At 44.2% G+C, this 27959-nt stretch overlaps 2 protein-coding genes across 3 annotated transcripts; one reads left to right on the top strand and one right to left on the bottom strand.

The window, feature by feature from the left end:
* LOC109872232 (calcium-binding mitochondrial carrier protein Aralar1-like) lies at positions 1-11003 on the top strand. Its single transcript, XM_020463395.2, has 18 exons — positions 1-261; positions 1163-1216; positions 2552-2697; positions 3816-3931; positions 4518-4657; positions 4975-5121; positions 5236-5374; positions 5604-5697; positions 5780-5864; positions 5941-6025; positions 6212-6370; positions 6882-6934; positions 7087-7167; positions 7319-7459; positions 7565-7703; positions 7808-7966; positions 8062-8152; positions 8244-11003. The coding sequence occupies exons 1-18, from the start codon at positions 187-189 to the stop codon at positions 8473-8475; spliced, it is 2136 nt and encodes a 711-aa protein (XP_020318984.1). The 5' UTR covers positions 1-186; the 3' UTR covers positions 8476-11003.
* On the bottom strand, positions 10989-27516 carry LOC109872006 (cytoplasmic dynein 1 intermediate chain 2-like). 2 transcript variants are annotated; one of them, XM_031807180.1, is made up of 17 exons: positions 27443-27516; positions 21831-21951; positions 16795-16912; positions 16441-16495; positions 16107-16169; positions 15729-15853; positions 15525-15626; positions 15262-15424; positions 15076-15175; positions 14798-14923; positions 14468-14614; positions 12591-12704; positions 12356-12489; positions 12121-12265; positions 11730-11870; positions 11529-11654; positions 10989-11430 (listed from the first exon to the last, which is right to left on the bottom strand). In XM_031807180.1, exons 1-17 carry the CDS (start codon positions 27466-27468, stop codon positions 11317-11319), a joined length of 1920 nt encoding a protein of 639 aa, XP_031663040.1. In that variant the 5' UTR covers positions 27469-27516; the 3' UTR covers positions 10989-11316. The 2 variants fall into 2 exon arrangements, with proteins under 2 accessions (XP_031663040.1, XP_020318664.1); XM_020463075.2 differs by lacking the exon at positions 16107-16169.
* Between the last annotated feature and the right edge of the window lie 443 nt (positions 27517-27959).

Below are 27959 nucleotides of genomic sequence, written 5' to 3'. Positions count from 1 at the left end.
TCAAACCTGTGCAAAAAGACGTATCCTTACAACATCTACGGAATGCTCAAACCATGGAATGTTGGCACCCGATTACTACAGCTAACACACCTTTTTTTAACAAAAAAAAGACAGATGGGACACACTGCACTAGACTAGCGGGTTTGTTGCAATCGTCTCAAATTGCACCGGAGCTCGCTTTTTGAAATGATTTGGAATTCTCCAGTGAAAGCGTTTGCGCCAGCGACTATACGTGACGTCAAAACCACTATGGCGTTCGAGGTGACTTCGGCATTGCTTGCTTTACGTTTATAGAAATAGTTTTTAATGTAGTCTACGTGCTTTATCTGTTTCGTTGTACATAGTTTCTGGGATAATTTGACTGCGCTAACGCCCGGTCTCTGGCCTTGAATGAACAGCCACAAACCAGTTGGCGATAGGGCTAGCAGCTGTATCTTTTGATTATCATTGCAATATTACAGCTAACTGGCAATATTGGGCAATAATGACAACCGCATCACTCAACTGCCCACTCGTCTGATCTATTCTTTGCGGTTTTAAACCCAACGAGTCATTGGAATGGTTTGTGTCTTCATCGGAGTGGAGTAGATAGCTATAAGAATAGCAACACAACTTGGAAACAGTTAACTACTGTCGTTAGTTAGAAACACTGTTTTTCATGGTCAACTCGCCTACACAGTAATAGCTTGTGTGATGTTTTTTTTCTCCATTAGCATTCGTTTTGACAAGTAATTGTCGGTCTCGTATTATCGCAATCTTTCAAGTCCTCTGCCTGCTTTTGAAATATTTTAATTTGTTATTTCTAATTGCAAGGACACAACCTCAAGGCATTCCAGTTTTATCCAATTGTCACCAGCTAGATAATATTTATTACTGATAACGTTAGTTGTCATCAACCAAAACTGCTGATCTGTTTGCATTCAGCTATATAAATACGTTCACTGTGTTTTCGCTGCACAACGTCATATGATGCGTTAATACAGCGTTTCCCAAACTCGGTGCATGTTTTATTTATTTCCTTAACACTACACAGCTGATTCAAATGATCAAAGCTAGATGATTCGTTGATTATTTCAATCTGCTGTGTGGCAAGAACCAAAACGTGCACCGAGTTTGGGAAACGTTACCTTAACGTTATACTATTATTCGTATTGCTTGGCAGGTGCAATCCACCAAACGAGCGGACCCGAACGAGCTGAATGTTATTTTTCAGAAGGTAAGAACATCTCTGGTTGTCCTTCACCTTTACGCCTGCTGTAGAGTTCATTTCATTGTGGAAAGATTTTGGGCTAGGGTCAACTAATTAGAGGTCTGACATCATTTAGCTTGCGGGTGTCATGTGAGGTACTGTGTGACTGAATCCCCTACCACGCACTGTGCTTGATTTGGGCAGAAGTTCGCTGGATTTGAATACCGGAATCTCACAATGTTCTGCTGCTTGAACTCCTGATCTTCTTACAGAATTATTAGCTCAAAAGTATTGTGGAGCGCCTAAACCTAACTATAAACCCACAATGAGTACCGACACCCATTTCAGTCCAAGTCGAGCACCGCACACACACACACTACAGTGCCACACACTTAATTCAATGGTTACTTATTTAGACTATTTTCTACATTGTAGAATAATAGTGAAGACAAACTATGAAATGACACATGGAATCATGTAGTAACCTGGAAATATTTTAGATTTATCAGAGTAGCCACCCTTTGCACAATCTTGGCATTCTCTCAACTAGCTTCATCAGGAATGCTTGAGAATGCCAAGTGTGTGCAACAGCTTTCAAGGTGGCTATTTTGAAGGATCTCAAATATTATTTTCATTTGTCTAACAATTTTTTGGGGTTACTACATGAGTCCATATGTGTTATTTTGTTGTTGTTTTTTTACCCTGGAATGAGGTAGGTGTGTCCAAACTGTATGTCTCACCTTGCAAGATGAGTGTGGGGCAGCAGATTGTACATTAGGCTCTACAGTGAGGTCCTGAGCGGGAACCTGAGCGAAGACTCTTCTATAGTGTATTCTCTGTTGTGTACTGTAGTTTCATGATGATGTGCTTCAACGACACGCCCTCGCACTTTTGATAGCACACAGTGCCTCGTGTGGGTTAACAAAGCTGGTGAAGACAGGTGGGCTTTACACAAATGTCTAAATATGTCTCTCAATGTGTTGGAGAGGTTACATAAAGAGACGAGACAAATATTCTGCAAAATTCCTTGTCTGAGGGATTGGACACGGAACCCTTTATAAATAACAATCCACCGTGAGCTGTCAGCAGGACCAGTCATTCATAATTACCTTTTTTTTTGGGGGGGGGGGGTTATATTTAGAATGATGGCCTATTTTATTGATTGTTCATGGCTTGTTTGTAGATACAAAATCAATGCCACATTACCTCATCACACTCAACCACTTTAGCATGCCAGTGTGATGGGTGAGGTCAAGGACCCTTTCTGTCCTAATCCACCTTTTAGTATGTCAGTGTTTAGCAGGAAACCCAAAGTGACACTATTTCTGTTTTAACCCCCCCCCCCCCCCCCCCCACCCCCAGCATGCCAGTGTTGTGGATGCAGATGGCGAGAAGTTGATGACCCCAGGGGACTTTGTGCAGAAGTACCTGGGCCTGCACACACAGATCCACCACAACCCCAAAACTGTCCAGCTCATCGCCGGTGTAGCCGACACAACCAAGGACGGGTGAAGAGCTGCCTACGTTGACCCTCTCTCTCATCCGTCTCTTTCGCCATCTTTCTCTCTCCCTTATCCTGTCTCCACCAAGTACATGGTTAACAGTTGATTATGCTTCGACTGCTGTCTCCCTCCTTCTATTTGTCTCCTGTTGTGCTCCCTCTCCACATCAACCATGGGAGATTGTTTTCATTGTGCAGAAGGCTCCTGCAGTATTGAATGATAGAGGTTTCATACCCACACATATACAATGGTGATGCTTAGATCAGTTAATTAGGATGTTATTTGGTCTAAGAACAGAAGCTGCCTTAATGGGTGCTTATAGATTAGATTATACACACTGCACAAGCCCTTTCAATACACTTAATCCACTCTTATGAGAGAGGCTTAAATGGTTCATGATTCTGACAACATTTACTCCTTCAAGGTCAAATGTCTCAAAGTAACAGGTGTGCCTTTTTTAATGGTTAGGATTCAGCGCTCTCACCGCCGCGGCCTGGGTTTGATTCCTGGTCAGGGAACTAATGTTTTGAGTGGCAGGTAGCCTAGTGGTTAGAGCATTGGGCCAGTAACCAAAAGGTTGCCGGATCGAATCCCCGAGCTGACAAGGTAAAAATCTGTCGTTCTGACCCTGAACAAGGCCTACCGGGGAACAGTGGGGTACCTGCCAACATTGTAAATAAGAATTTGTTCTTAACTGACTTGCCTAGCTAAATAAAGGTTAAAAATACTAAGTAAAGTTTGTAACCTAGGTCAGTCATGTAATGGATACAAGTGTGTGTGTCTTGCAGGGGGATGAAGCACATGTCTGTCATTCAGCGCTGTTTTAAAAGTAACAACCTACAAGCAGCGAGTCTTTTCACTTAAGTCTCTAGAGAAATGACCTGAAATCCATTACAATTGGTTTACACTATTTGAAATGCATGGAGTCATTTTGAAGAAGTAGTGCATGGCCTAATTTCTCCCTACATCACTGCTGACATTTTATTATGTTTCAGTAAAAACTGAACCTTTCTCCCTCTGATTCGATCTGTATCTGAAGCGTTGTCCTTCATGGCATCGTGCATAGTTTTAATGTTGATTCTCTCTCTTTCTCTTTTGCTCTCTCTCTTTCTCTCAACACACAGACTGATCTCATTCCAGGAGTTCTTGGCATTTGAGTCAGCGCTGTGTGTTCCAGACGCTCTCTTTATCGTAGTCTTCCAGTTGTTTAACAAGACCGGCACTGGAGACATATCCTTTGGTACGTATGTGACTGTTGGTGGTGGCGTTACCTGCTTTCAACTGTTTTCAGCCCCCAAAAGAATGCACATATGTGACGTAGTATGCAAATTTCGGGGACCACTGTTGGCTCATGAGCAGCGCTTCTTTCAGAACTACTGGCTAAAAAGTAGACAAGTACCAGAGAATCTTTATCTGACTTTTTTTTTTTTATAGGATTATTCTTTGAGACTTGGCACACTCATATGCTCTCTTATATACACTCACATTCAAACACTTTTTAGTGCGCGTACGCATATGGCACGCCTAATTAAAGGGAACCAATTATGGTTCGTTAGTACAGTCACTCAGCCTGAAGGCCACTGTTTTAATCTGATGTCTGAATATAGGTTAACGCTGGTCTGTCATAGACTGAGCAGAACCGATTATTGTCCCGGTGTTCACAGATGAACAGAAAGAAAGTGCGAGATGATGCGAAGACGTTTTTAAAATGGCACAACTAATATGGCCGCCATTCCTCCCCGTCACATAATGTTGCATTGAATGGGAATGTCCATTCTGCTCATTCTAATTCTATGGTTCTCTCGATCTGTCCATCCCTCAAACAGAGAATGTGCGGGACATCTTCAGCCAGACCACTGTGCACCACCACATCCCCTTTAACTGGGACTGTGAGTTCATCTGCCTGCACTTTGGACACGACCGCAAGAAATGCCTCGGCTACCTCGAGTTCACCCAGTTTCTACAGGTATACACTCGCACACTCAGTCATGCATGCACACGCTCCATGGCGCTCACGCGGTGACATATTGCACGTGTGAAATTCCCATAGCATAACAACACGGCATGAACGTGTGTAATTGCAAGAAATTTGCTTTAAAACTGTGTTCTCTCCGCCCTGTGGCAAATGTGTAGAAAATGTAGCCCCGTTTTGTCTCCGGGCCAAGAGGAGGGCATCTAAAACTATGCCAGTGGCCTCGCCCGCTACCACAGCCCACGTGAACTTTGCCACCACTGTTGAAAAATATCCTAGGGGAAGCACTGCACACTCTTCTCTACCTACAGGAGTTGCAGTTGGAGCATGCGCGCCAGGCCTTTGCCCAGAAGGACAAGAACAAGAGCGGCACCATCTCTGCCATGGACTTCAGTGACATCATGGCCACAATCCGACACCACATGCTTACAGTGTTTGTGGAGGAAAACCTGGTTTCGGTAAGAGCGAGTGTATGATTGTGTGTGTGATAAGAGAGTCTGCGTGTTAACAGGGGGAGTAATGGAGAGGGCGTCCCTGTTCTAACGCCTTCCTCTGTGCGATTGTCCTCCCAGGCTGCGGGGGGCAGCACCTCTCACATGGTCAGCTTCTCCTACTTCAACGCCTTCAACGCTCTGCTCAACAACATGGAGCTGATCCGCAAGATCTATAGCACGCTGGCCGGGACCCGCAAGGACACACAGGTCACTCAAGGTAACATGCGTGCACCTTAAGCTATACAGGCCCTTGCGTAAACCCACACACACATTCCCATCGTATACCCCCCCCCCTCCCACACACAGACGTGTGAGAGGAGTAGCGTGATCCCACTTTGCCAGTCTGTCAGCAGGAGAACTGTCATTGGCAAGCTCTCTCAATCTCTCTGCAGTATGTGTGGATGCACAGCGTGTGTTATGCAGACTATTAACCCATCTCTCTCTAGAGGAGTTTGCCCATGCTGCAAACAAGTTTGGCCAGGTCTCTCCCATGGAGATTGACATCCTGTACCAGCTTTCAGGCCTACACTCCCACTCTGGGTAAACATGCACTGCTCTAAAAGCCTCGTACTGTATACACACCTGTTCAGAGTGTTGTGGTATTGACGCGGTGTTGTCTCAGGCGCCTGAACTTTGCTGACATTGAGAGGATAGCCCCGCTGGAGGAGGGAGCGCTGCCCTATCACCTGGCCGAGTTACAGAAACGGGTAAGAGACATGCATTTGTGTGTGACTGCGCGTGAGTGAGTGTGCATGTGAGTAAAACTCTCCTCTCTCTGTGTAGCAGAGCCAGGGTGATGGTTCTAGGTCCGTACTGCTGCAGGCCGCAGAGTCGGCCTACCGGTTCAGCTTGGGCTCCATTGCTGGAGGTGAGGGACTGGGGGTGAGGTGAGGGACTGGGGGTGAGGTGAGGGACTGGGGGTGAGGTGAGGGACTGGGGGTGAGGTGAGGTAAGGAATATATCCACCTCCACCCCCCAAATACAAATTGACTTGGTTAAAAAATATTTTAAAAAATTGCCTAGTTTCAATAGCACTTAGGTGTGTGTCTCCTAGCTATGGGAGCTACGGCAGTGTATCCGATAGACTTGGTGAAGACCAGGATGCAGAACCAGAGGAGTACAGGCTCGTTCTTAGGAGAACTGATGTACAAGAACAGTTTTGACTGTGCCAAGAAGGTGCTGCGCTATGAAGGCTTCTTTGGATTCTACAGAGGTACGGACGGACACTGCATTCTTGGTTGCTCTCCTGCTCGCTTTTCCTCCCCTCTTGGCTGCTGGTTTCCTCCCCTCTTGGCTGCTGGTTTCCTCCCCTCTTGGCTGCTGGTTTCCTCCCCTCTTGGCTGCTGGTTTTCTCCCCATCCTTCTTCTGCGCTTTACCTCTCTTTCCATCCTTCCCGTCGCTATTTTTTTAAATGTATTTCTCCTGGTCCTCTTTTTAAAAAGAATTGCCTGCTATTTTGCCTTTCTGCACTGCCCTTGTGTTTCTGCTGTCTCTTCTGTTGATGGAAAAGGGACTGCAAGACTGCCATTTATTGTTGGCTCACCCACACTGCATCACTCAACCGGCCTCCATCCATTCACTTCTTCCTTTGTTCTTTAATTCTTACCTTTTCCTTCATTACTCGTACTCTTTTTCTCCTCCCTTTCTCCCCTAAGAAACTGTTGTCGTCATGACGACGTGGTTCATGTCACATGTGGACTTAATCTCCCATGCTGCCCTGCAGGTCTTCTTCCCCAGCTCATAGGCGTGGCTCCAGAGAAGGCAATCAAACTGACGGTGAGTCTCAGTCCTCCCCCTCCACTCAGCCAATCATGATGGACGTGCACCTTAAGATAACGCAACACGTATTTTGTTGAAGACATGCCTGACTGCTCTCTCTGTAGTACTTATTTGCTCATTTATCCCTTCGCTCTCTGTTCTCCCTGTAGATGAATGACTTTGTGAGAGATAAGTTCACTGGTAAAGACGACACCATTCCCTTCGCTGCTGAGGTGCTGGCCGGAGCCTGTGTGAGTATGACCCGACGACCAAACCTGTTCCTGTCAAACTTCCCAACTCTAAACGCGTCCCATTCTGTTCTACCTGAATGGGAAGCTGTGGTAGCCTCCCCTCCCTCCATGTCTTTCGCACTCATTTCACCTTATGTCTCTCTCTCTGCAGGCAGGGGGTTCCCAAGTGGTCTTTACGAACCCGCTGGAGATTGTCAAGATCAGACTGCAGGTGGCAGGAGAGATCACGACAGGACCCAGAATTGGCGCCCTCAGTGTCATCCGAGACCTTGGCTTGTTCGGCCTCTACAAGGTAGGCGTGTGTGGCCATTACGTCTGGTGCCATTGTTCTTGTATTTTGGTAAACGAAAGCCCTTTTGATTGAATGCAATGTCTTTTTATTTACTTGTGTATGTAGGGTGCTAAAGCATGTTTATTGCGAGACATCCCGTTCTCAGCCATCTTCTTTCCAGTGTATGCCCACACCAAGGCTCAGTTTGCCGACGAGCAGGGTAGACTAGGCCCGTTACAGCTGCTAGCTTCTGGAGCCATCGGAGGTACACACGCTTCACAGACCTATTCACACTTTCTATTCTACTTGATTTGATTGTCAAAAACAGTCATGGCCTCAAGTGACACCCTTTCTAACTCCATTTCCCAGGTATCCCTGCTGCCTCCCTGGTGACACCTGCTGATGTCATCAAGACACGCCTGCAGGTAGCGGCGAGGGCGGGACATACCACCTACACTGGAGTCATGGACTGTTTCAGGAAAATCACGCAGGAGGAGGGATTCGGAGCACTGTGGAAGGGAGCTGGAGGTGTGTGTTGTGGTGTTTGTCTGTCAAAGTGACTACACAAATAGGAATTCACTTTCTCTGTCTCGCTCTCTTTCTCCCCCCCCCCCCCCCCCCAGCTCGTATATGTCGATCCTCTCCTCAGTTTGGAGTAACTCTGGTGACCTATGAGCTTCTACAGCGGTGGTTATATGTGGACTTCGGAGGACAGTGAGTACATTGCGCGCACACACACTGTTATAACCCAAGATACCACTGTTAGTTAAGCTCCAATGTCTCATTTCCTTCTATCTTTCCCCAGTCGTCCGGCGGGGTCTGAGCCCACTCCTAAATCTCGTGTCTCTGAGCTTCCTCCGGTCAGTGCTGACCACGTGGGAGGCTACCGTCTGGCCGTGGCCACCTTCGCTGGCGTGGAGAACAAGTTTGGCCTGCCCAAGTTGAAGTCCTCTGGAGTGCTCGCCATTCACCCTGACCCCTCTTCTGCCCCCCCCCCTCAAGAGGGGGCTGCCGCCCCCCTAAAGACTAGCCTCTAACTGCCTGCCACCACCACTCCACTAAGGGCTATGCACTTAGACAGACATGCATACTGATCAACACACACATTTTGAGGGGCCATGTACACCGATATGCACACACGTACAGTCCTAGGGGCCATGTGCACAGCTATAAACACCAACACCCCAGGGTCTAGTCTACTCTAGTGCTCTAACCCTGGTTCTGGAGACATGACTGTAGGTCCATTGTTGAAGCAGGCATTAACCTGAACACTACTGTTGGATCTCCAGTGGCTCTCCTTTTCTTTCCATTCTGCTTTTCATATGAAATCAGTGGTTTGAAAGGAGCATTCTCTTTCTCTCTTATGAATAACTGATTATATTTTTTTTTGGGGGGGGGGCTACTATGATTGGACAGTGTGTGGGAGATATTTGATTGGACGGCATGTGGAAGGCTTTACTCTGAGTGGGCCTTGCACAGGAAGTTGCTGTACAGAGATGTGACACAGCTGGAAAGGAACATTACTGATGTTAGAGCAATATTAATGTAACATTGGAGAACAATTATGGTAATGTTAGCGCAGCGTTTCGGTTACAGAAATGTTGCGGTAATGTTAAAAAGCAACATAACTCCAACATGAGTCATGTTAGATTGACGTTGGGCCTCTTGAGAATCACTCTTACTGATCTACAGACCTTTTCAAACTGTTTGAGAATCATCGGCAAAGGATTAGGTAACTTAAATTCATTTGTATTTTATTGAAATAAACAATTGATTTAATTTCACACCTGAAAATATTTTATATCGAGGAGAATGAACAGCAAAAATGGCCAAGCAAAAGCTAACCAATAGTTTTGGTGGAAAACTAGATAAAAAGTAATTAGATGCACAACATATCTATACAGAGTTTGGTAAACTCCAACAAAGAATTATAATGGACAATGTTGTGACAAAAGTCTTGTTGGAATACTAACTAGAATTTGGTACCCAACGTGGAGGATAGTTTCAGAAGGCACTGTACATGGAGTTTGGCAAAGTGTTCATACCCCTTATGTTATAGCCTTATTCTAAAATTGTTAAATAGTCACCCCACCCCCCTCAATCTACACACAATACCTCCATGACAAAGCAAAAATGAATTTGAATACATTTTTGCTAATTTATTAATGAAAATATGACATTTACATAAGTATTCAGACCCTTTGTAGAAGCACCTTTGGCAGTGATTACAGCATCAAGTCTTTGGTATCACGCTACAAGTTTGGCACATCTGTATTCGGAGTCTATTCCATTTTTCTCTGCAGATCCTCTCAAGCTCTGTCAGGTTGGATGGGGAGCACAGCTATTTTCAGGTCTCTCCATAGATGCTCTGGCTGGGCCACTCAAGGACATTCAGAGACTTGTTCCGAAGCCACTTCTACATTGTCTTGGCTGTGTGCTTAGGGTTGTTGTCCTGTTGGTTGGTGAACCTTCGCCCCTGTCTGAGGTCCCTGAGTGCTCTGGAGCAGGTTTTCGTTAAGGATCTCTCTGTACTTTGCTCAGTTCATCTTTCCCTTGATCTTCCTGTCACTGAAAAACATCCCAACAGGATGATGCTGCCACCCACATGCTTCACCGTAGGGATGATGCCAAGTTTCCTCCAGACATTCCTCCAGTGCTTGGCATTCAGGCAAAAGAGTTCAATCTTGGTTTTATCAGACCAGAGAATCTGCTCCCCCCAATTGCTCAGTTTGGCCGGGTGGCCAGCTCTAGGAAGAGTCTTGGTGGTTCCAAACATCCATTTAAGAATGACGGAGGCCACTGTGTTTTTGGGGACCTTCAATGCTGCAGACATTTTTTTTGGTACTCTTTCCCCAGATCTGTACCTCGATTACAATCCTGTCTCGGCGCTCTACGGACAATTCCTTCGAGCTCCATGGCTTGGTCAACCGTGGGACGTTTATATAGACAGGCGTGTGCCTTTCCAAATCATTTTCCAATCAATTGAATTTACCACAGGTGGACTTCAAGTTGTAGAAGCATCTCAAGGATGATAAATGGAAACAGGATGCACCTGAGCTCAATTTCGAGTCTCATAGGAAAGGGTCTGAATACTAATGTAATTTAAGGTATTTCTGTTTTATTTTTGCAACAATATCTAAACCTGTTTTTGCTTGTCGCTTGCTGAGGATATGCATTTATTTAATGTTTTAAAATAATGCTGTAACAAAATGTAGATAAAGTCAAGGGGTCTGAATACTTTCCGGAGGCACTGTACTGTATCTATGGCTCTGCTTGGGTCCACATCTTCGTATGAGGGAAGACTTCATTATTCATGCTTTCAGGAAGGAGACCGAAACTGTTTTCCTATTAAGAGATCTACAGGTACATTACATTTTCAAAGAAAAAGTAAAACTTTGGTTCATAACTTGCCATGAAGAATATTTTTAGTTAATTTAAAAAGCCTTTTTTTTTTGTCTTGGATATTAGTAACGCTATCTGCAGAAATATGTAATATGTGCAACCGAATGTGATAAAATTGTTGCTATTAAAAGCATGGATAAATAAAATTGTTGCTAAAATCTGAGGACATGGCTGTCCTTGTCTATGAAGGTTGGAATGCGCATAGCATGGGTGATATTCTTCTGTTCTTCACCATCAGTTAAACACACATCGTCAACCCATAGGGAACATACATACGTCTGGAAAATGTACAAATACAAAGTAGTGAAAAGGTACGTTTTTGCATATTTAGAAAAGGACTGGAGTTGGAAGAGCTGTGGCCAGAACTGTCGACGTTCTAGAACCCTGAGGGATAGACATCACGCCTGCTCCAACCAGAGGAAGGATTTGGAAGCAACAGGGGCGTGGTCCCCAAAGTAACCCTGTTACCATGGTGATCAGGCGAGTAGGCGCTGCGCGGCGAGTTCATCTCCTTCGTCTCGGTTCTCGTTGATCTCCACGAGCGTGCGCACAAAACGGGTCCACTCATCTGCCTTGGGCACACAGATTTGCTGTGGAAACGAGAGAATATACACACACATGAGTTACACATATAGGTATGACATGTACAGTATATCAAGAGCTGTAGTATAAGGGATGAATCTCTCGCCTCTCCTACGTCGTAGACCAGCACCTGCCCGTCTGAGTCTCCTGTAGCGATTTCTCTCCCTGAGTGAGCCCACCGCACACGGTTCAGAGCAGGAGACCCATCCAAAACCACACTGGCACTGGGCACCTAGGACACGCACAATGTTGCATTGCTCATATGCATATCTGTTGTTTTGCACCGTGTGTAGAAATGTGTGTGTACCTCTGTGTCGTTGTTGAGGTTCCACAGGTCCAGCCGTCCTGATCCATCCACACAGGCGAAGAGGGCGGGGTGAATGGGAGACCACATGACATCATACACATAGTCACAGCTGTCCTCAAACAAATACAGAGGACGGGTACTCTACAGAGAGACAATTGGGAGAAAGGGTAAGTGTGTGTCGCCGCAAAGCACAGTAACCGGTGCCAGTAACAACACAGAACGAACCATTCCTGCCCCCACTGCCACAGAAGCTGCAGATCACGGCTCAACCTGCCCAGCCACCCCCGGGCCCATGGTCAGCCAGACCCACACAACAACCGGGACCCGCGACACCTGGAGGGAGATCATACTCCACTACGAGGGCTCCCAGAAGAAGACGTGTGTGTGTTACCTTGGTGGTCCACAGCTTAACGGTCCAGTCGAAGGAAGCAGAGATGAAGAGATGGGAGAAATCCACGGGACCCCCGGCACTGTGACAGCTCAGTCCAGTGACTGGACCGTGGTGTCCCTCAAACACATCACTGATGCCTGCCTTACTGTAGCCCACACAGACACACAAACACAATGTTAGAACACACACACACATATTGGTGTTGGCCACAAAGCAAAGTTCTGAACACACACACCTCCCGTGGCGGCAGGCGGTGTAGACTGATCCATCTTCACTCCCAACCACAAAGTTGTTGACATCGCCCAGAGGGAATGCCATGGAGGTCACTGATACTGCCTTAGACTGCTTAAACACCAGCTCCAGACTGTCCTGTATCTCTCACACACACACACACACACACACAGCAATAAGACTGCCAAAACACGAACTTCGCAATGTCCTAGAACACAAACGCACACTTGCAGTCGTACCTGTGGTTGAGACAGCATGTCTAGGTTCCAAGAGCACATCTTTCCGTCAGTAGAGATGCTGATGAGGTTGTGAGCGTTTTGGGTCCCGACCACGTTCACACAGTACACCGGGTGCTGAATATCACAGGACACCGTTAGAAATGGGTGAAATTAGCTGATAGTAGCTTGTACCCGTAAAAGAATATCTAAACATTTTCACAATTTGAAAGCTATTGAGCACTCAATGTTGATTACGTGGCCAAAAGTATATGAACATCTCCTTCCAAAATCATGGGCATTAGTATGGAGTTGATCCACCCTTTACTGCTGTAACAGCCTCCACTCTTCTGGGAAGGCTTTCCACTAGATGTTGGAACATCACTGCGGGGACTTGCTTCCATTCAGCCACAAGAGCATTAGTGAGGTTGGGCACTGATGTTTGGCGATTAGGCTCGCAGTCGGCGTTCCAGTTCATCCCAAAGGTGTTTGATGGGGTTGAGGTCAGGGCTCTGTGCAGACCAGTTAAGTTCTTCCACACCAATATCTGGCCACTTTAGTTGTGATACAAACCTTATCAAAACATATAGGCCTATGGGCTAGGCTACATGAGGTGTGATACTAACCTTATTAAAACATATAGGCCTATGGGCTAGGATACATGAGGTGTGATACTAACCTTATTAAAACATATAGGCCTATGGGCTAGGATACATGAGGTGTGATACTAACCTTATTAAAACATATAGGCCTATGGGCTAGGCTACATGAGGTGTGATACTAACCTTATTAAAACATATAGGCCTATGGGCTAGGCTACATGAGGTGTGATACTAACCTTATTAAAACATATAGGCCTATGGGCTAGGCTACATGAGGTGTGCGACTATGATTAAACAAAAGGCCTTGATTCTTGCCTTAAACAGGACATCATTCACAAGTGATATATCATTCAGAAGTGATAGGCTAATATTGTCACCCATAAGACTATTCTTGATTTAATCTCGTCTTTGCATGTACTAAATAATATGTGTGTGAAATTTGCTTTGATTTAGAATGGACCATTATATTGTCTCAACAGGGGCAGGGGGAAAAATACATGTAATCTCTACACTTAAATAGGGAATGGAGGAAGCTTTTCCTGTGGTTAATTGTCATGCCAGGTAGGCTATACTCCTGTTGTAAAGATAAGCAATGTGCTAAATATTATGAAAGTTGAGAAAAATATATAATAGGCCTAGTCTATAGAAAACTGATAGAATCCTCTTTTTAATAGAGGCCATCACTCTCTTTTTTTAGCCTTTAGAAATGTGTGCAACATGAGCTCATGGGTTCTCATGAAGTGTTTGATTTGATTTTCGAACACATTTGCATTGATGTCAGAGTGATTAGAGGGACAATAGAGGGCTGAGTACCAGGCAGTTAGCACGTTTTGTAGGCTACTGATGACCATCAGAGCTTGGAGGAGACTAAATTGTCATGTGTAATTTGACTGCCTTCATGATTCGTGACCGCTGGTGTAGCAGTAATACGGTCACCACGACAGCCCTCGGTGCAACCGAGGACAGATGATTTTTACACACTTTGTCCTTTAGCACTGGCTGGTCTCGTTCTGTGAGCTTGTGTGGCTTACTACTTTGCAGCTGAGCCGTTGTTGCTCCTAGACGTTTCCACTTCACAATAACAGCACTTACAGTTGACTGGGGCAACACTAGCAGGGCCGAAATTTGACGAACTGACTTGTTTGCAAGGTGGCATCCTATGAAGGTGCCATGTTGAAAGTCACTGAGTTCTTCAGTAAGGTTATTCTACTGCCAATGTTTGTCTATGGAGATTGCACGGCGGTGTACTTGATTTTATACACCTGTCAGCAACGTTCCTTTGTAGTGTATATGAGTTACCGTGTGAGCGGATGCAGACAGGGGAGTTCTCTGTACAGATGTTCTTTTGTTGCTCCTGTTGTCCCATAGGACGATCTGGCCTGAGTAAGTCCCACCCACAATCAGGTTAGGATGGAACCTGGCGAACGCCGCTGACATCACCGCAGACTGGGGAAGAGACACAGAGAAGAGAATTATATTCACAGAGAGGTGGTGTGTGTGTGTGTGTGTGTGTGTGTGTGTGTGTGTGTGTGTGTGTGTGTGTGTGTGTGTGTGTGTGTGTGTGTGTGTGTGTGTGTGTGTGTGTGTGTGTGTGTGTGTGTGTGTGTGTGTGTGTGTGTGTGTGTGTACCTGGCAGTGGAAGGTGTATTCAGGTGTGGTCTTCTTATACTTCATATTCCAGACCAGAGCCACTCCGTCCGGCTCATGAGGAGCATCTTCATTGTTGTTGTAGGAGGCCAGCAGCAGCTCAGGGTACTGAAACAGACAACAGTCAACAGGGGTAAAACAGAATTGTATCAGGAATCAAATACACAGATTTGCATGACTCTAACAGAGTCCAACACAAGAGATTATGTAACTCTTTAAAAGATAGGCCCTAATCCGAATCATCACACACACACTCCTACCTGAGGAGACCAGTCCAGACAGGTGACCACTCTGTTCTTGGACCAGCGCTCGTCAGAGAACACCCTACTCAGAGACATCTTAGCCCCCGCCTGCATCTCACTGGAAAGGAAGAAAGAAATATTGAGAGAGAGACAGAAATAAGAACACACACCCGAACACACAACTATAGAGAGTGTGTGTCTCACCCCTCCTTGTCCTCCAGGTCTCGGCCACTGTAGTCGAAGCAGACGTCCACTCGCTCAGAGAGAACCCGCTCTACAATCCTGCTCCCTCGATCGAAGAAGGCCATGAACTCCTCAGTGTTGAGCAGGTGCATCTTCTCCTCTTCAGTCAGCTCCTTGGGAGGGACTACACACACACACACACACACACACACGCACGAATATCAGAAGTGGTGTAGGCCAGGGATAGTCAACTTACAGAGGCAGAAGGGTAAAGTCAAGCTCACCTTCTTCCTGCTTCTCCTCCTCATCAGCTTTCTCCTCCTGGGAGTCCTCTGCTGGCTTGGGATCGACCATTTCCTCCTCTTCTTCCTCCTCCTCCTCCTCTGCTACACACGCACGCACACACACCCACAACATCATGCTCACAACAACACAACGTACATTAAAACATTCAAATTGCCCGCTAACCCATAAAACACAAAGTTTACCTGGTTTAGCCTGGGTGTGTGTTTGTGTATCGGCGGGGGTCTGTGTCTCCTTGGAGTAGGACACCATCTCTTTTGGAGGGAAATCCACCTGGGTCACCTTTGCCATGCCAAGCCTAAAACCTCGCCTGGACAGGAGACACACACATAGTCAGAGAGACTAAAAACACAGCCACACCATTATACAAACACTCACACTCCACATCCAAACACACCATTACAAACACAAACACTCTACATGTGCTAGCAGACAGCAATGTGTATGATGCTAACAAGGGCCATTCAGGCACACCAAAGAAATGACCAAGAGGAACAGAAGAGAGGAGCAAAACCACAGCCCAAGTAGGGGAATGTGTCTTATAGAGTAAGAAAGAGAAGAACCCCAGTAGTTCAGAGTCAGAGTACAGCTGCAGAGTAGAGGGGTCAGGATCCCAGGGTAATGTCCTGATACAGCCACAACACACCACCAGGGGGCAGCAGAGAGAGAGAGAGAGAGAGAGAGAGAGAGAGAGAGAGAGAGAGAGAGAGAGAGAGAGAGAGAGAGAGAGAGAGAGAGAGAGAGAGAGAGAGAGAGAGAGAGAGAGAGAGAGAGAGAGAGAGAGAGAGCAGGAAGAGAGAGTGAGTAACACAGAAGAAAGAGAGAAAGCTGGCAGGTTAATAATATACACTGAGCATACAAGTACTTCATCACAAATACACAAACACACATACAGACCTAGAGTTTCCATCTCCAGAGTCCTGGCTTCCAGACTCGCTGCCCACTGACTTGGCTGAGGGAGACATAAGGGTAGTGACTAGATAGTGAAACAGACACGTTATTACCCTCAGAGGCTGGGCTGTGTGTGGTGGGGGTCAAATAATGAGGGAGTGAATAATTGAGTGAATGAGTGTGTGAATGAGAGAGTCAGTTGGTTAGTAGTAAATGATGGGAGAGAAGAAAAGAGAAGAAAAAGTAGGGGACAAGTGGCACGCTGAGGCTTCATGCAAAAATGCTTGTTAAAAAACAGAAGAGTGTGTACGTGTACGTGAGTGTGTGTACGTGTGTGTGTGTGCATGTGTGTGTCTTTACTGTTGGGTATATCAGGGGTGATCCCCATGCTCTGCAGCAGAGCCTCAGCCTCTCTCCTCTTCTTCTCCAGGTCAGAAGAGTCATCTGCTGCACCCCCTTCCCGCTTCGAGTCAGACCCCTACAGGGGGAGAGAGTGGAAGCAGGGAAGAGGGAGAATGGGTAGAAAAGGAGAGGCAGCGTGAGAGGGATCCGTTGAATTGGAGAGACAGGGAAAAAGATCACGTAATAAATACAATATAACCATGTATAAATACTGCATAGGCTATTACATGACACTAATAATAATAATATACTATTTATTTTACTTGTATTTATTCAGGGGAGCCCAATTGAGGGTCTCATTCTCAATAGTGCCCTGAGAACAAACAATTCACAAATCAACATGATGATACAATTGTCACGCCCTGGTCTAAGTATTTTGTGTTTTTCTTCATGTATTGGGCAGGCCAGGGTGTGGCATGGAGTTTTTGTATTGTGGTGTGTTTTGTCTCGGGGTTTTGGTGTGTATGTATTCGGGATTGTAGCTAGTGGGGTTATCTAGCAAAGTCTATGGCTGTCTGGAGTGGTTCTCAATCAGAGGCAGGTGCTTATCGTTGTCTCTGATTGGGAACCATATTTAGGCAGCCATATTCTTTGAGTTTGTCGTGGGTGATTGTCCTTAGTGTCCTTGTTCCTGGCTCTATGTTAGTTTACACTAGTATAGGCTGTTTTGGTTTTCATTACGTTAAGTTTGTTGTTTTGTAGTGCATTTGTATTGATTCGAGTTTTACGTTTTCATTAAACATGGATCGCAATCTACACGCTGCGTTTTGGTCCGACTCTCCTTCACCACACTTAGAAAACCGTTACAACAATAAAAGAGCGCCAAGATACAGAAGATACAGTACGTTTCACAACACAAAAATGATTACAATCAACCAAAAAAAACGTGCAAACGTCAGTGGATTTATTCCTCATCAGCGTTCTAAAGTGCCCTATTGTCACCAGGGATTCAAGACGTAACGTGGATTGTAAATTATTCCAAACATAGGGGGTGTTAAAACTAAATGCTGATTTTCCTAGGTTAGTAGAGACACGAGGGACTTCAAGTGTTAACTAACCCTGTAAGTGGGATTGGGGACTCTTGTTTTTATACATTACCAGAGAAGTGAGATTAATTAGAAGCTTGTGCAGCAGAGCTTATGTAAACAAAAAGGGGGAAATTAAGTTACAGTGCCTTGCGAAAGTATTCGGCCCCCTTGAACTTTGCGACCTTTTGCCACATTTCAGGCTTCAAACATAGAGATATAAAACTGTATTTTTTTGTGAAGAATCAACAACAAGTGGGACACAATCATGAAGTGGAACGACATTTATTGGATATTTCAAACTTTTTTAACAAATCAAAAACTGGAAAATTGGGCGTGCAAAATTATTCAGCCCCTTTACTTTCAGTGCAGCAAACTCTCTCCAGAAGTTCAGTGAGGATCTCTGAATGATCCAATGTTGACCTAAATTACTAATGATGATAAATACAATCCACCTGTGTGTAATCAAGTCTCCGTATAAATGCACCTGCACTGTGATAGTCTCAGAGGTCCGTTAAAAGCGCAGAGAGCATCATGAAGAACAAGGAACACACCAGGCAGGTCCGAGATACTGTTGTGAAGAAGTTTAAAGCCGGATTTGGATACAAAAAGATTTCCCAAGCTTTAAACATCCCAAGGAGCACTGTGCAAGCGATAATATTGAAATGGAAGGAGTATCAGACCACTGCAAATCTACCAAGACCTGGCCGTCCCTCTAAACTTTCAGCTCATACAAGGAGAAGACTGATCAGAGATGCAGCCAAGAGGCCCATGATCACTCTGGATGAACTGCAGAGATCTACAGCTGAGGTGGGAGACTCTGTCCATAGGACAACAATCAGTCGTATATTGCACAAATCTGGCCATTTCTTAAAGATATCCATAAAAAGTGTTGTTTAAAGTTTGCCACAAGCCACCTGGGAGACACACCAAACATGTGGAAGAAGGTGCTCTGGTCAGATGAAACCAAAATTGAACTTTTTGGCAACAATGCAAAACGTTATGTTTGGCGTAAAAGCAACACAGCTCATCACCCTGAACACACCATCCCCACTGTCAAACATGGTGGTGGCAGCATCATGGTTTGGGCCTGCTTTTCTTCAGCAGGGACAGGGAAGATGGTTAAAATTGATGGGAAGATGGATGGAGCCAAATACAGGACCATTCTGGAAGAAAACCTGATGGAGTCTGCAAAAGACCTGAGACTGGGACGGAGATTTGTCTTCCAACAAGACAATGATCCAAAACATAAAGCAAAATCTACAATGGAATGGTTCAAAAATAAACATATCCAGGTGTTAGAATGGCCAAGTCAAAGTCCAGACCTGAATCCAATCGAGAATCTGTGGAAAGAACTGAAAACTGCTGTTCACAAATGCTCTCCATCCAACCTCACTGAGCTCGAGCTGTTTTGCAAGGAGGAATGGGAAAAAATGTCAGTCTCTCGATGTGCAAAACTGATAGAGACATACCCCAAGCGACATACAGCTGTAATCGCAGCAAAAGGTGGCGCTACAAAGTATTAACTTAAGGGGGCTGAATAATTTTGCACGCCCAATTTTTCAGTTTTTGATTTGTTAAAAAAGTTTGAAATATCCAATAAATGTCGTTCCACTTCATGATGGTGTCCCACTTGTTGTTGATTCTTCACAAAAAAATACAGTTTTATATCTTTATGTTTGAAGCCTGAAATGTGGCAAAAGGTCGCAAAGTTCAAGGGGGCCGAATACTTTCGCAAGGCACTGTATCTATGGGAATTTAGAGAGGTCCAGCTGACCTTCTGATCAAGGACGTGGCGGTGATTATTAAACCTGTCAACTGTGGTTTAAAGCGATGCACGCTACACTGCACCCAAGGGTTTTAGAGTAGTGGCTGCTGCATTCGGATGAATGGTGTCACCATAATCAAGAACTGGCAGGAAGGTTGCCTGTACAACCTGCTTCCTGCTGTTTAAGGAGAGGCATGATCTAAACTCAACAAAAAAAGAAACGTCCCCTTTTCAGGACCCTGTCTTTCAAAGATAATTTGTAAAAATCCAAATAACTTCACAGATCTTCATTGTAAACACTTTTTCCCATGCTTGTTCAATGAACCTTAAACAATTAATGAACATGCACCTGTGGAACGGTCGTTAAGACACTAACAGCTTACAGACGGTAGGCAATTAAGGTCACAGTTATGAAAACTTAGGACACTAAAGAGGCATTTCTACTGACTCTGAAAAACACCAAAAGAAAGATGCCCAGAGTCCCTGCTCATCTGTGTAAATGTGTCTTAGGCATGCTGCAAGGAGGCATAAGGACTGCAGATGTGGCCAGGGCAATAAATTGCAATGTCCGTACTGTGAGACGCCTAAGACAACGCTACAGGGAGACAGGACGGATCATCCTCGCAGTGGCAGACCCAGTGTAACAACACCAGCACAGGATCGGTACATCCGAACCTCAAACTTGCAGGACAGGTACAGGATGGCAACAACAACTACCCGAGTTACACCAGGAACGCACAATCCCTCCATCAGTGCTCAGACTTTCCGCAATAGGCTGAGAGAGGCTGGACTGAGGGCTTGTAGGCCTGTTGTAAGGCAGGTCCTCATCAGACATCACTGGCAACAACGTCGCCTATTGGCACAAACCCACCGTCACTGAACCAGACAGGACTGGCAAAAAGTGCTCTTCACTGACGAGTCGCGGTTTTGTCTCATCAGGGGTGATGGTCCGATTTGCGTTTATCGTCGAAGGATTGAGCGTTATACCGAGGCCTGTACTGGAGCGAGATCGATTTGGAGGTGGAGGGTCCGTCATGGTCTGGAGCGGTGTGCCACAGCATCATTGGACTGAACTTGTTGTCATTGCAGGCAATCTCAACACTGTGCATGACAGGGAAAACATCCTCCTACCTCATGTGGTACCCTTCCTGCAGGCTCATCCTGACATGATCCTCCAGCATGACAATGCCACCAGCCACACTCCTTGTTCTGTGAGTGATTTCCTGCAAGAAAGCAATGTCAGTGTTCTGCCATGGCCAGCGAAGAGCCCGGATCTCAATCCCATTGAGCACGTCTGGGACCTGTTGGATCAGAGGGTGAGGTCTAGGGCTATTCCCCCAGAAATGTCTGGGAACTTGCAGGTGCCTTGGTGGAAGAGTGGGGTAACATCTCACAGCAAGAACTGGCAAATCTGGTGCAGTCCATGAGGAGGAGATGCACTGCAGTACTTAATGCAGCTGGTGGCCACACCGGATACTGACTGTTACTTTTGATTTTGACCCTCCCCTTTGTTCATGGACACATTATTCAATTTCTGTTAGTCACATGTCTGTGGAACTTGTTCAGTTTATGTCTCAGTTGTTGAATCTTGTTATGTTCATACAAATATTTACACATGTTAGGTTTGCTGAAAATAAACGCAGTTGACAGTGAGAGGACGTTTCTTTTTTTGATGAGTTTATTTCTATAAAAGAAGTCTACTTTAAATCTCAGCTTCTTAACTACCCACTAGGTACAAACGTCAATTCAACATCAATTTCATGTTGGTTCAAAGTAATTTCATTGAAATGACATTGATTCAACCAATGTGTGCGCCCAGTGGGTAGCTAGCTCATCCATATGTTTTTTAACATAACATTTGTGGAAATCCAAATACCCTGATATTTATAGGCGGCAACCTGCTCGACGAGAGAACCATCCAATGCATAAATGTGTAAACCATCTGAAATATTCCTATGAGAATTAGAAAACAACACACATTTAGTTTTTGCAGCAATAACTAACCATTTGAAATCAACAAGGGCTTTCTGCAAGGCGACTAAATCAGACTGAATCTCTAGCATAGCCTGGTCAGCAGTAGGGGCAATAGAATACATGCATTTAATCTACATACAGAGGAATGTTACAGGGATGTGAGCCCCCACAACTCCTCCGCATCAAGCCAGCCATTAGCATGTTCTACTTCTCTTCTCTCTACTTACATCCTTCTTCTTGTTCTTCTCCTCCTCCTTTCTCTTCTTTTCCTCTCTGATTTGGGCCAGGCGTTGTTTCTTCCTCTCTAGCTCTGCTTTCAGCTCACTCTTATCCTGTTTATCCGCCATGCTACAAGAGAGAGGGAACAAGAGAAGTCAATATGAGTTTTGAAGATATAACTGCTAGCGTGTGTGTGTGATGGTAGCTGCTGGTGGTATCACACTGTAATCATGTGAACACAATGAGATAACTGTTCATGACAATGTGTCCTTTATCTGAGTGTGACATGGAAAATAATATGCTACGCCTATGTTTAGCTGGGTTGTTATGTTGAACAAACGATTTCGGTCAGATCTTATCATGGGCACAGCGCGGGATAGAAATAACCCATACATTTCATATTGATTAATGTAGGCCTACTTTTTGTCTGTTGATTCATGCAGCAGATAGAATCATGAAATTACAACATTAATCAACGGTTTGTTATTAACAGTTCACTGAACACCAAATTAATTAGGTGGTTTATCGGAAACGGGTTGAGTGGGACGTTGAATGATTGGTCACATCACATTTCAGTATGACCATCTGATTCTGCGAGAGCAGGGGCTTGGTCTCTGGCAAACAGTCGTCATCTGAGTCCTGATCGATGCCAAGCTAGCCAGCAACAGAGCACACTGACTGTATTGAAAGACGTCGCTACATTGTACAATAGTAATCTATTTATCCACAAGGCAATGATCTCCTTGTCATTGTTGCAAGGGAATGGCGTTACAGCTAACTGGCGATAAATCTGAGAGTGACACTGACAGCTAACCGTAGCAGGGTTGGGTAGGTTACTTTCTAAATGTAATCTGTTACGTTTACTAGTTACCTGTCCAAAACTGTAATCAGTAACGTAACTTTTGGATTACCCAAACTCAGTAACGTAATCTCATTACATTCAGTTACTTTCAGATTACTTTCCCCTTAAAGAGGCATTAGAAAAATACAAAAAATGTATGTTACCAATTGAACGACATCTATTGCAGGATAAATATGACTTATAAATCTGGAAGTATAGATTAGCCAAATGGCTTTACCTTACCATAACCCTAAAACTAAGGACTTATTAGCCAGCCCTACTCTGTTGTTTATGATTTTGTTGTCATGGAGGACTGATTGGGCTCGTTGAATCGAGATGAAAAAAAAATGCTGCACTCATGGAATGGCATGTTTTGAGCACTACTGAAAAGTGCTATTTACATGTGAAAGATAGTTTTTTTGCTATAGGCCTATTGTTTAACTTTTGTTGGTGACACTTTGATATTTTGATAATATACAGCTGTTTAAAGGGCAAATCCACAGATGAAACAAATACAAAACGGCTGCCTGGAGAAATGTAACCACTCTCAGATTAATAGACAGCTATGGATGCAAGGACTGACCATCCATGATATCAACACTATTGCTTTAACCATGTTATGAGGCTATAGAGTGTTTGTTTACATTTACAAACATTGGAAAAAAACAAGTTGACATTTTGGGTTCTTGTGGAGTTGAACTAAGTTCATGAGGCATTTATAAGTTATATTCTTCAAGAATCAATGGATATATATATCTTAGCACAGCTGAAAAATGTTGTCCTAATTGAAGAAGCAATAAAACTGGCCTTCTTTAGACTAGTTGAGTGTCTGGAGCATCAGCATTTGTGGGTTCGATTACAGGCTCAAAATGTCCAGAAACAAAGTACTTTCTTCTGAAACTTAAATTCTCACATGGAATACCCTTCAATTCTCAGAACAAAAATAGACAGGAGTTTCAGAAGAAAGTACTTTGTTTCTGGACATTTTGAGCCTGTAATCATATATATATATACCACCGTATATATTGTAATGACCTGACTACTAGATCATAAAGGAACAAGGGGAACCACTACTTCAAGGTCTCAGAGCAAAGAGCAAGTGACGTCACCGATTGAAATGCCAATATCGCGCACCACCGCTAACTAGCTAGCATTTTCACATCGGCTACATTGACACGGGCTACTGTTTGGCCGTAGCCCATAAACCAATCGTGACCTTCTCTTGTGAAGCCCATAAGTAGAGAGAACAAAGGCTAAACCTGGTCTTAACTTCCAATGCTCCACCCCCTGCCCAACCCCCTTCCACGCCTCTCCGCCAACCGCCAGGATGCGCGGCATCAGAACATTCCAGGCATTCCCGTGATTGGCAGAGGGCAGGTTGATTGGCATGTCGGACCCCGCGAACACTGGGTACTGGTAAGTACAACACAACCACCTACTAGCCTAACACATAACACACAGCTGTCTGTGCGGGTCGCTACTTTATATGTATAATTTCCAAAAATGAATGCAACTACCGATTTCCCCTTTAAATCTATCAAAAGTGTGCGAGTTTGAGCATGTGTCCATTAGGCCAATGGATTATTTATTTTTTATCAGCATGAATGAGATTGTGCAATAAAATACTAATTTTTAGGCTGGGATCCGCACTATGCTGCTGTTGCAAGATAGCATTTTTCACTGGCTGTCCACTGGTTTCAAAAACAACAATTGATAGGCAGTTTAAACTTCTTGAATTCATCCATTATTGGTTTCAAATACACATTTAGATTTGTGAACAGCCATCCACATCAACCACAATCCGTAAGGCGCAAAAAGTTAAATGAGAGAGCAGCAGTGTGATTCACATCAATGCGCGATGTAGATATCAATAATAAGTGATATCCTTATTGCCGTGGACAACACCACCATTGTCATCCTTACCTCCAAGCGTTCATTCAAATTGGATAATCTTTGGATGCCAACATCAGTCGCTCCATTGGAAGACATAGCTTGGACAGTAGCCTATAAAAGCCTATTCCTGCACTTTTCCCGCGATCCATCAAACACATTAGTTGTGTCATTATAGTGGTCGCCACACATGAGTTGTGGTCAGACTCGCTCACGTTGAACAAATTTAAAACGGTGCCTTTTTTCGATGCTGATTTGAATGTCATTGAGAAAACAAAGAAGTGTCAAATATTTTTTCCTTTATTTGTTCCTTTCTGAATTTAAAATGTATCCTCAAAGTAATAATGTAATTTTTCAAAAGTATCTGTAATCTGATTACAATATATTTGCTGGTAATGTAACAGATTACAATTACAGTTTTTTGTCTCCCATTACTCCCCAACCCTGCTAGCAAGCTAGCTAAATGCGAACAAACAGTCAGTATGTTTTAAGGTGACCATCAAACATGATCAACTCGCGTATCACGTTTTTAAACCAATAAAACATGAAAGTAGCTAGTATTGCATAAACTTTATATAAACAATGCTTTAAATGAACTCCAAATCGCGTGGTTACAGTAGATCGCTAGCTAACAGTACAGTACTAGGTAGGTGGAACTGACAGCTCCCCAGGTCCAAACAATGATGATGAATGGATGATGTCAACATACTATAACGACCCTGGGTCGTTACTAATAAGTAAGGAATACTTTCCACACAGACGCTAATCTAAGGTCAGTTTTGTGTTTATCCCATCCTGGTTGAATTTGGAATTCGGGTGGATAATCTGATTCTAGATCTGTGAACAACTTCCACACATATTAGTGCTACCCTAGGATCATAACCAAATCCGCCTTAACACTAACCGTAACCATTTTTAAGGGACGTCCCAAAGACCCATAATAGCAAGAACCATTTAGCTACAAGGATGGAAAACTTGCATTTGAATAGCCTCATGTACCGCTAGATGGAGCCAATGGTTAATATAAAATAGCAGATTGACCCTGGCTTTGTCTCATCAAGGAGTTAAGAGAGTCATTCCCTGTAAACCCTGGCTCTCATCAACATTAAACGTCTGGGATAAACATTATATTCCAAGGTAGATCAGGTTACAGACATCTGTACTTTGGGGTCATCATGCTCTCTTTCTGATGTTACATGTCTTTGAGTTTGTGTACATTTGTTATAACACGTGATTGATATGTAAAATAAGGAATTAGTGGATACACATTGGACCTCAACTGTTGTTCAGTTCATTGCTTTGTACTTCTGCTAGAATGGCTAAACTGTTATATCAAGAGAACTGTTGAGCAAGTATATGAGCTATTTGTTTACAGTTAAGGGTAGTGGGTTGGGGTAAGAGTTAAAGGTTGAAATTATGTTGGTTTGAAAGCGTTGTACTTTGATCTTCCACTCAAGCGTGGCCAGATACTGATGACCCCACGTTCCCTATTCACTTGCTCAATGCAGCTGCTTTTCAAAATGGCTGCCACCTCTCTCTATGCCTTTCTTATAGACTGGCGGATATTTGATGCTCTTGGAATGCCCTGGCTCTGGTTCTCATCACATGGCAGCAAGCAGTAGTCTAGGATCTCTCTCTCTCTCTCTCTCTCTCTCTCTCTCTCTCTCTCTCTCTCTCTCTCTCTCTCTCTCTCTCTCTCTCTCTCTTGATCTCTCAACATTAGTGAGCTAAATTTCTATAGGGAATGACTGTCATGTTTATACAGCATAAACTGTAATGTTCTTTCGGGCTCTTTGTGTGTGGATGGGAAGAGAAAGAGCGTGTGCGCTTCTGTTCAATATACTGTATTTATTCAATCTTCCTCTGTAACAATGACTGTAAAGGGTTATCATTCTGTTACCATGGAAACTCATCTCATGATTTAAAAATCAGGTTACCATGACTGAGCAGGTGCATATCGGTTGTGTGTGTGTGTGTGTGTGTGTGTGTGTGTGTGTGTGTGTGTGTGTGTGTGTGTGTGTGTGTGTGTGTGTGTGTGTGTGTGTGTGTGTGTGTGTGTGTGTGTGTGTGTGTGTGTGTGCATATGTGTGTGTGCATATGTGTGTCTGTGCCTCACTCACTTTCTCCACCAAATATAACCCGTTTCAATATGTAACTTGCAACTGAAACAAGTGGTAAAATACCCGCCCCCCCAACATACACACTCTCTCCCCCAAACTTAAAAAACAAGCTCTCATTCAGAGGAAAAAAAACATGAAATATTCACACGTTTCATTCAAGCCTGTTGATATGTATTCACAGATAGAAAACAGTGAGTTCAGTGAGTGTGAATCTTGTGCTTTTCCTCTACTCCCAGACCTACTGTAGGCTCTCACACACTAACACACACCACCACAAGAGTGAGTCTTTAGTTAGGCAGGTGTGTGTGTGCATGTGTGTGATGATCCTTTCTCTATGATAACTTTGTGCTGTCAGAATCAGAAACGGCCCGTCTGTTTTTGTTACAGAGACAGACCTCGGCAGCGGAACCCACTGTGAGTTTCTTATTGTTCAGTCAGTGCCATTGATCTGCCTTCACCTGGTCGGCTCCATTAGGGTGTAAAGGATTCAGTCATTCACCCAGTAAACAACACAAACAAGTCCAAAGATAATGTGTGTGTGCATGTGTCCCTTTGTGCGTGAATTCCACAGTGATGTCACAAAAGCTTCACCACAACATAACATATAGGCCTAGCTGCAGGCTGATGCATTGCACCAGATTTGGAACAAAGCATTTTCTCCATCGAGATCATATCATTGTCTTCCTGCTACATTCATGTTCACCTCTTTCATTTTATAGGATGCCTTAGAACATGTTTCAATACAACACAACTCATGTTTTCAACTCACCATGTGTAGTAGCAGAATTCAAGCATCGACACACACACACACACACACAGCCATTTTGCTACACCCCGCAATAACATCTGCTAAACACGTGTATGTGACCAATAAAATTTGATTTGACACACACACACACACACACACACACACAAAGCGATTGAATATTTATAAATGGTGTAATACACATGGTAAGAATCATGTAAGAAACAATACATTTCTAGCTATTCATTCAAATACTGCTTTATCTCTGACAGCCTGTGTAGCTAAACAAATGCTAACATCTGAAAATGCATTCATGCCTTAATACTTAATGTGTAGCCTATACTTAAAGGCATTCATCTATCTCTATGTATAAAATAATAAGGAAAACCTATTGTGGTCATATTGAATTTAGTTTTTAGCCTATACTATTTAATTATATATTCTGTATGTGGGAGGAGGAGAGAAACTTGTGACTTTCGGCCATTTTTGGGGTGTCGTTTCATTGTTTCGCATCATCACATCCACAGCACGAGCTAGGTGT

The sequence above is a fragment of the Oncorhynchus kisutch genome, linkage group LG27 (genome assembly GCF_002021735.2).
Source record: "Oncorhynchus kisutch isolate 150728-3 linkage group LG27, Okis_V2, whole genome shotgun sequence".
Taxonomy (NCBI): Eukaryota; Metazoa; Chordata; class Actinopteri; order Salmoniformes; family Salmonidae; genus Oncorhynchus; species Oncorhynchus kisutch.
The sequence above is the reverse complement of the archived record's forward strand: the minus strand, read 5'-3'. Positions and strand labels throughout refer to the sequence as shown.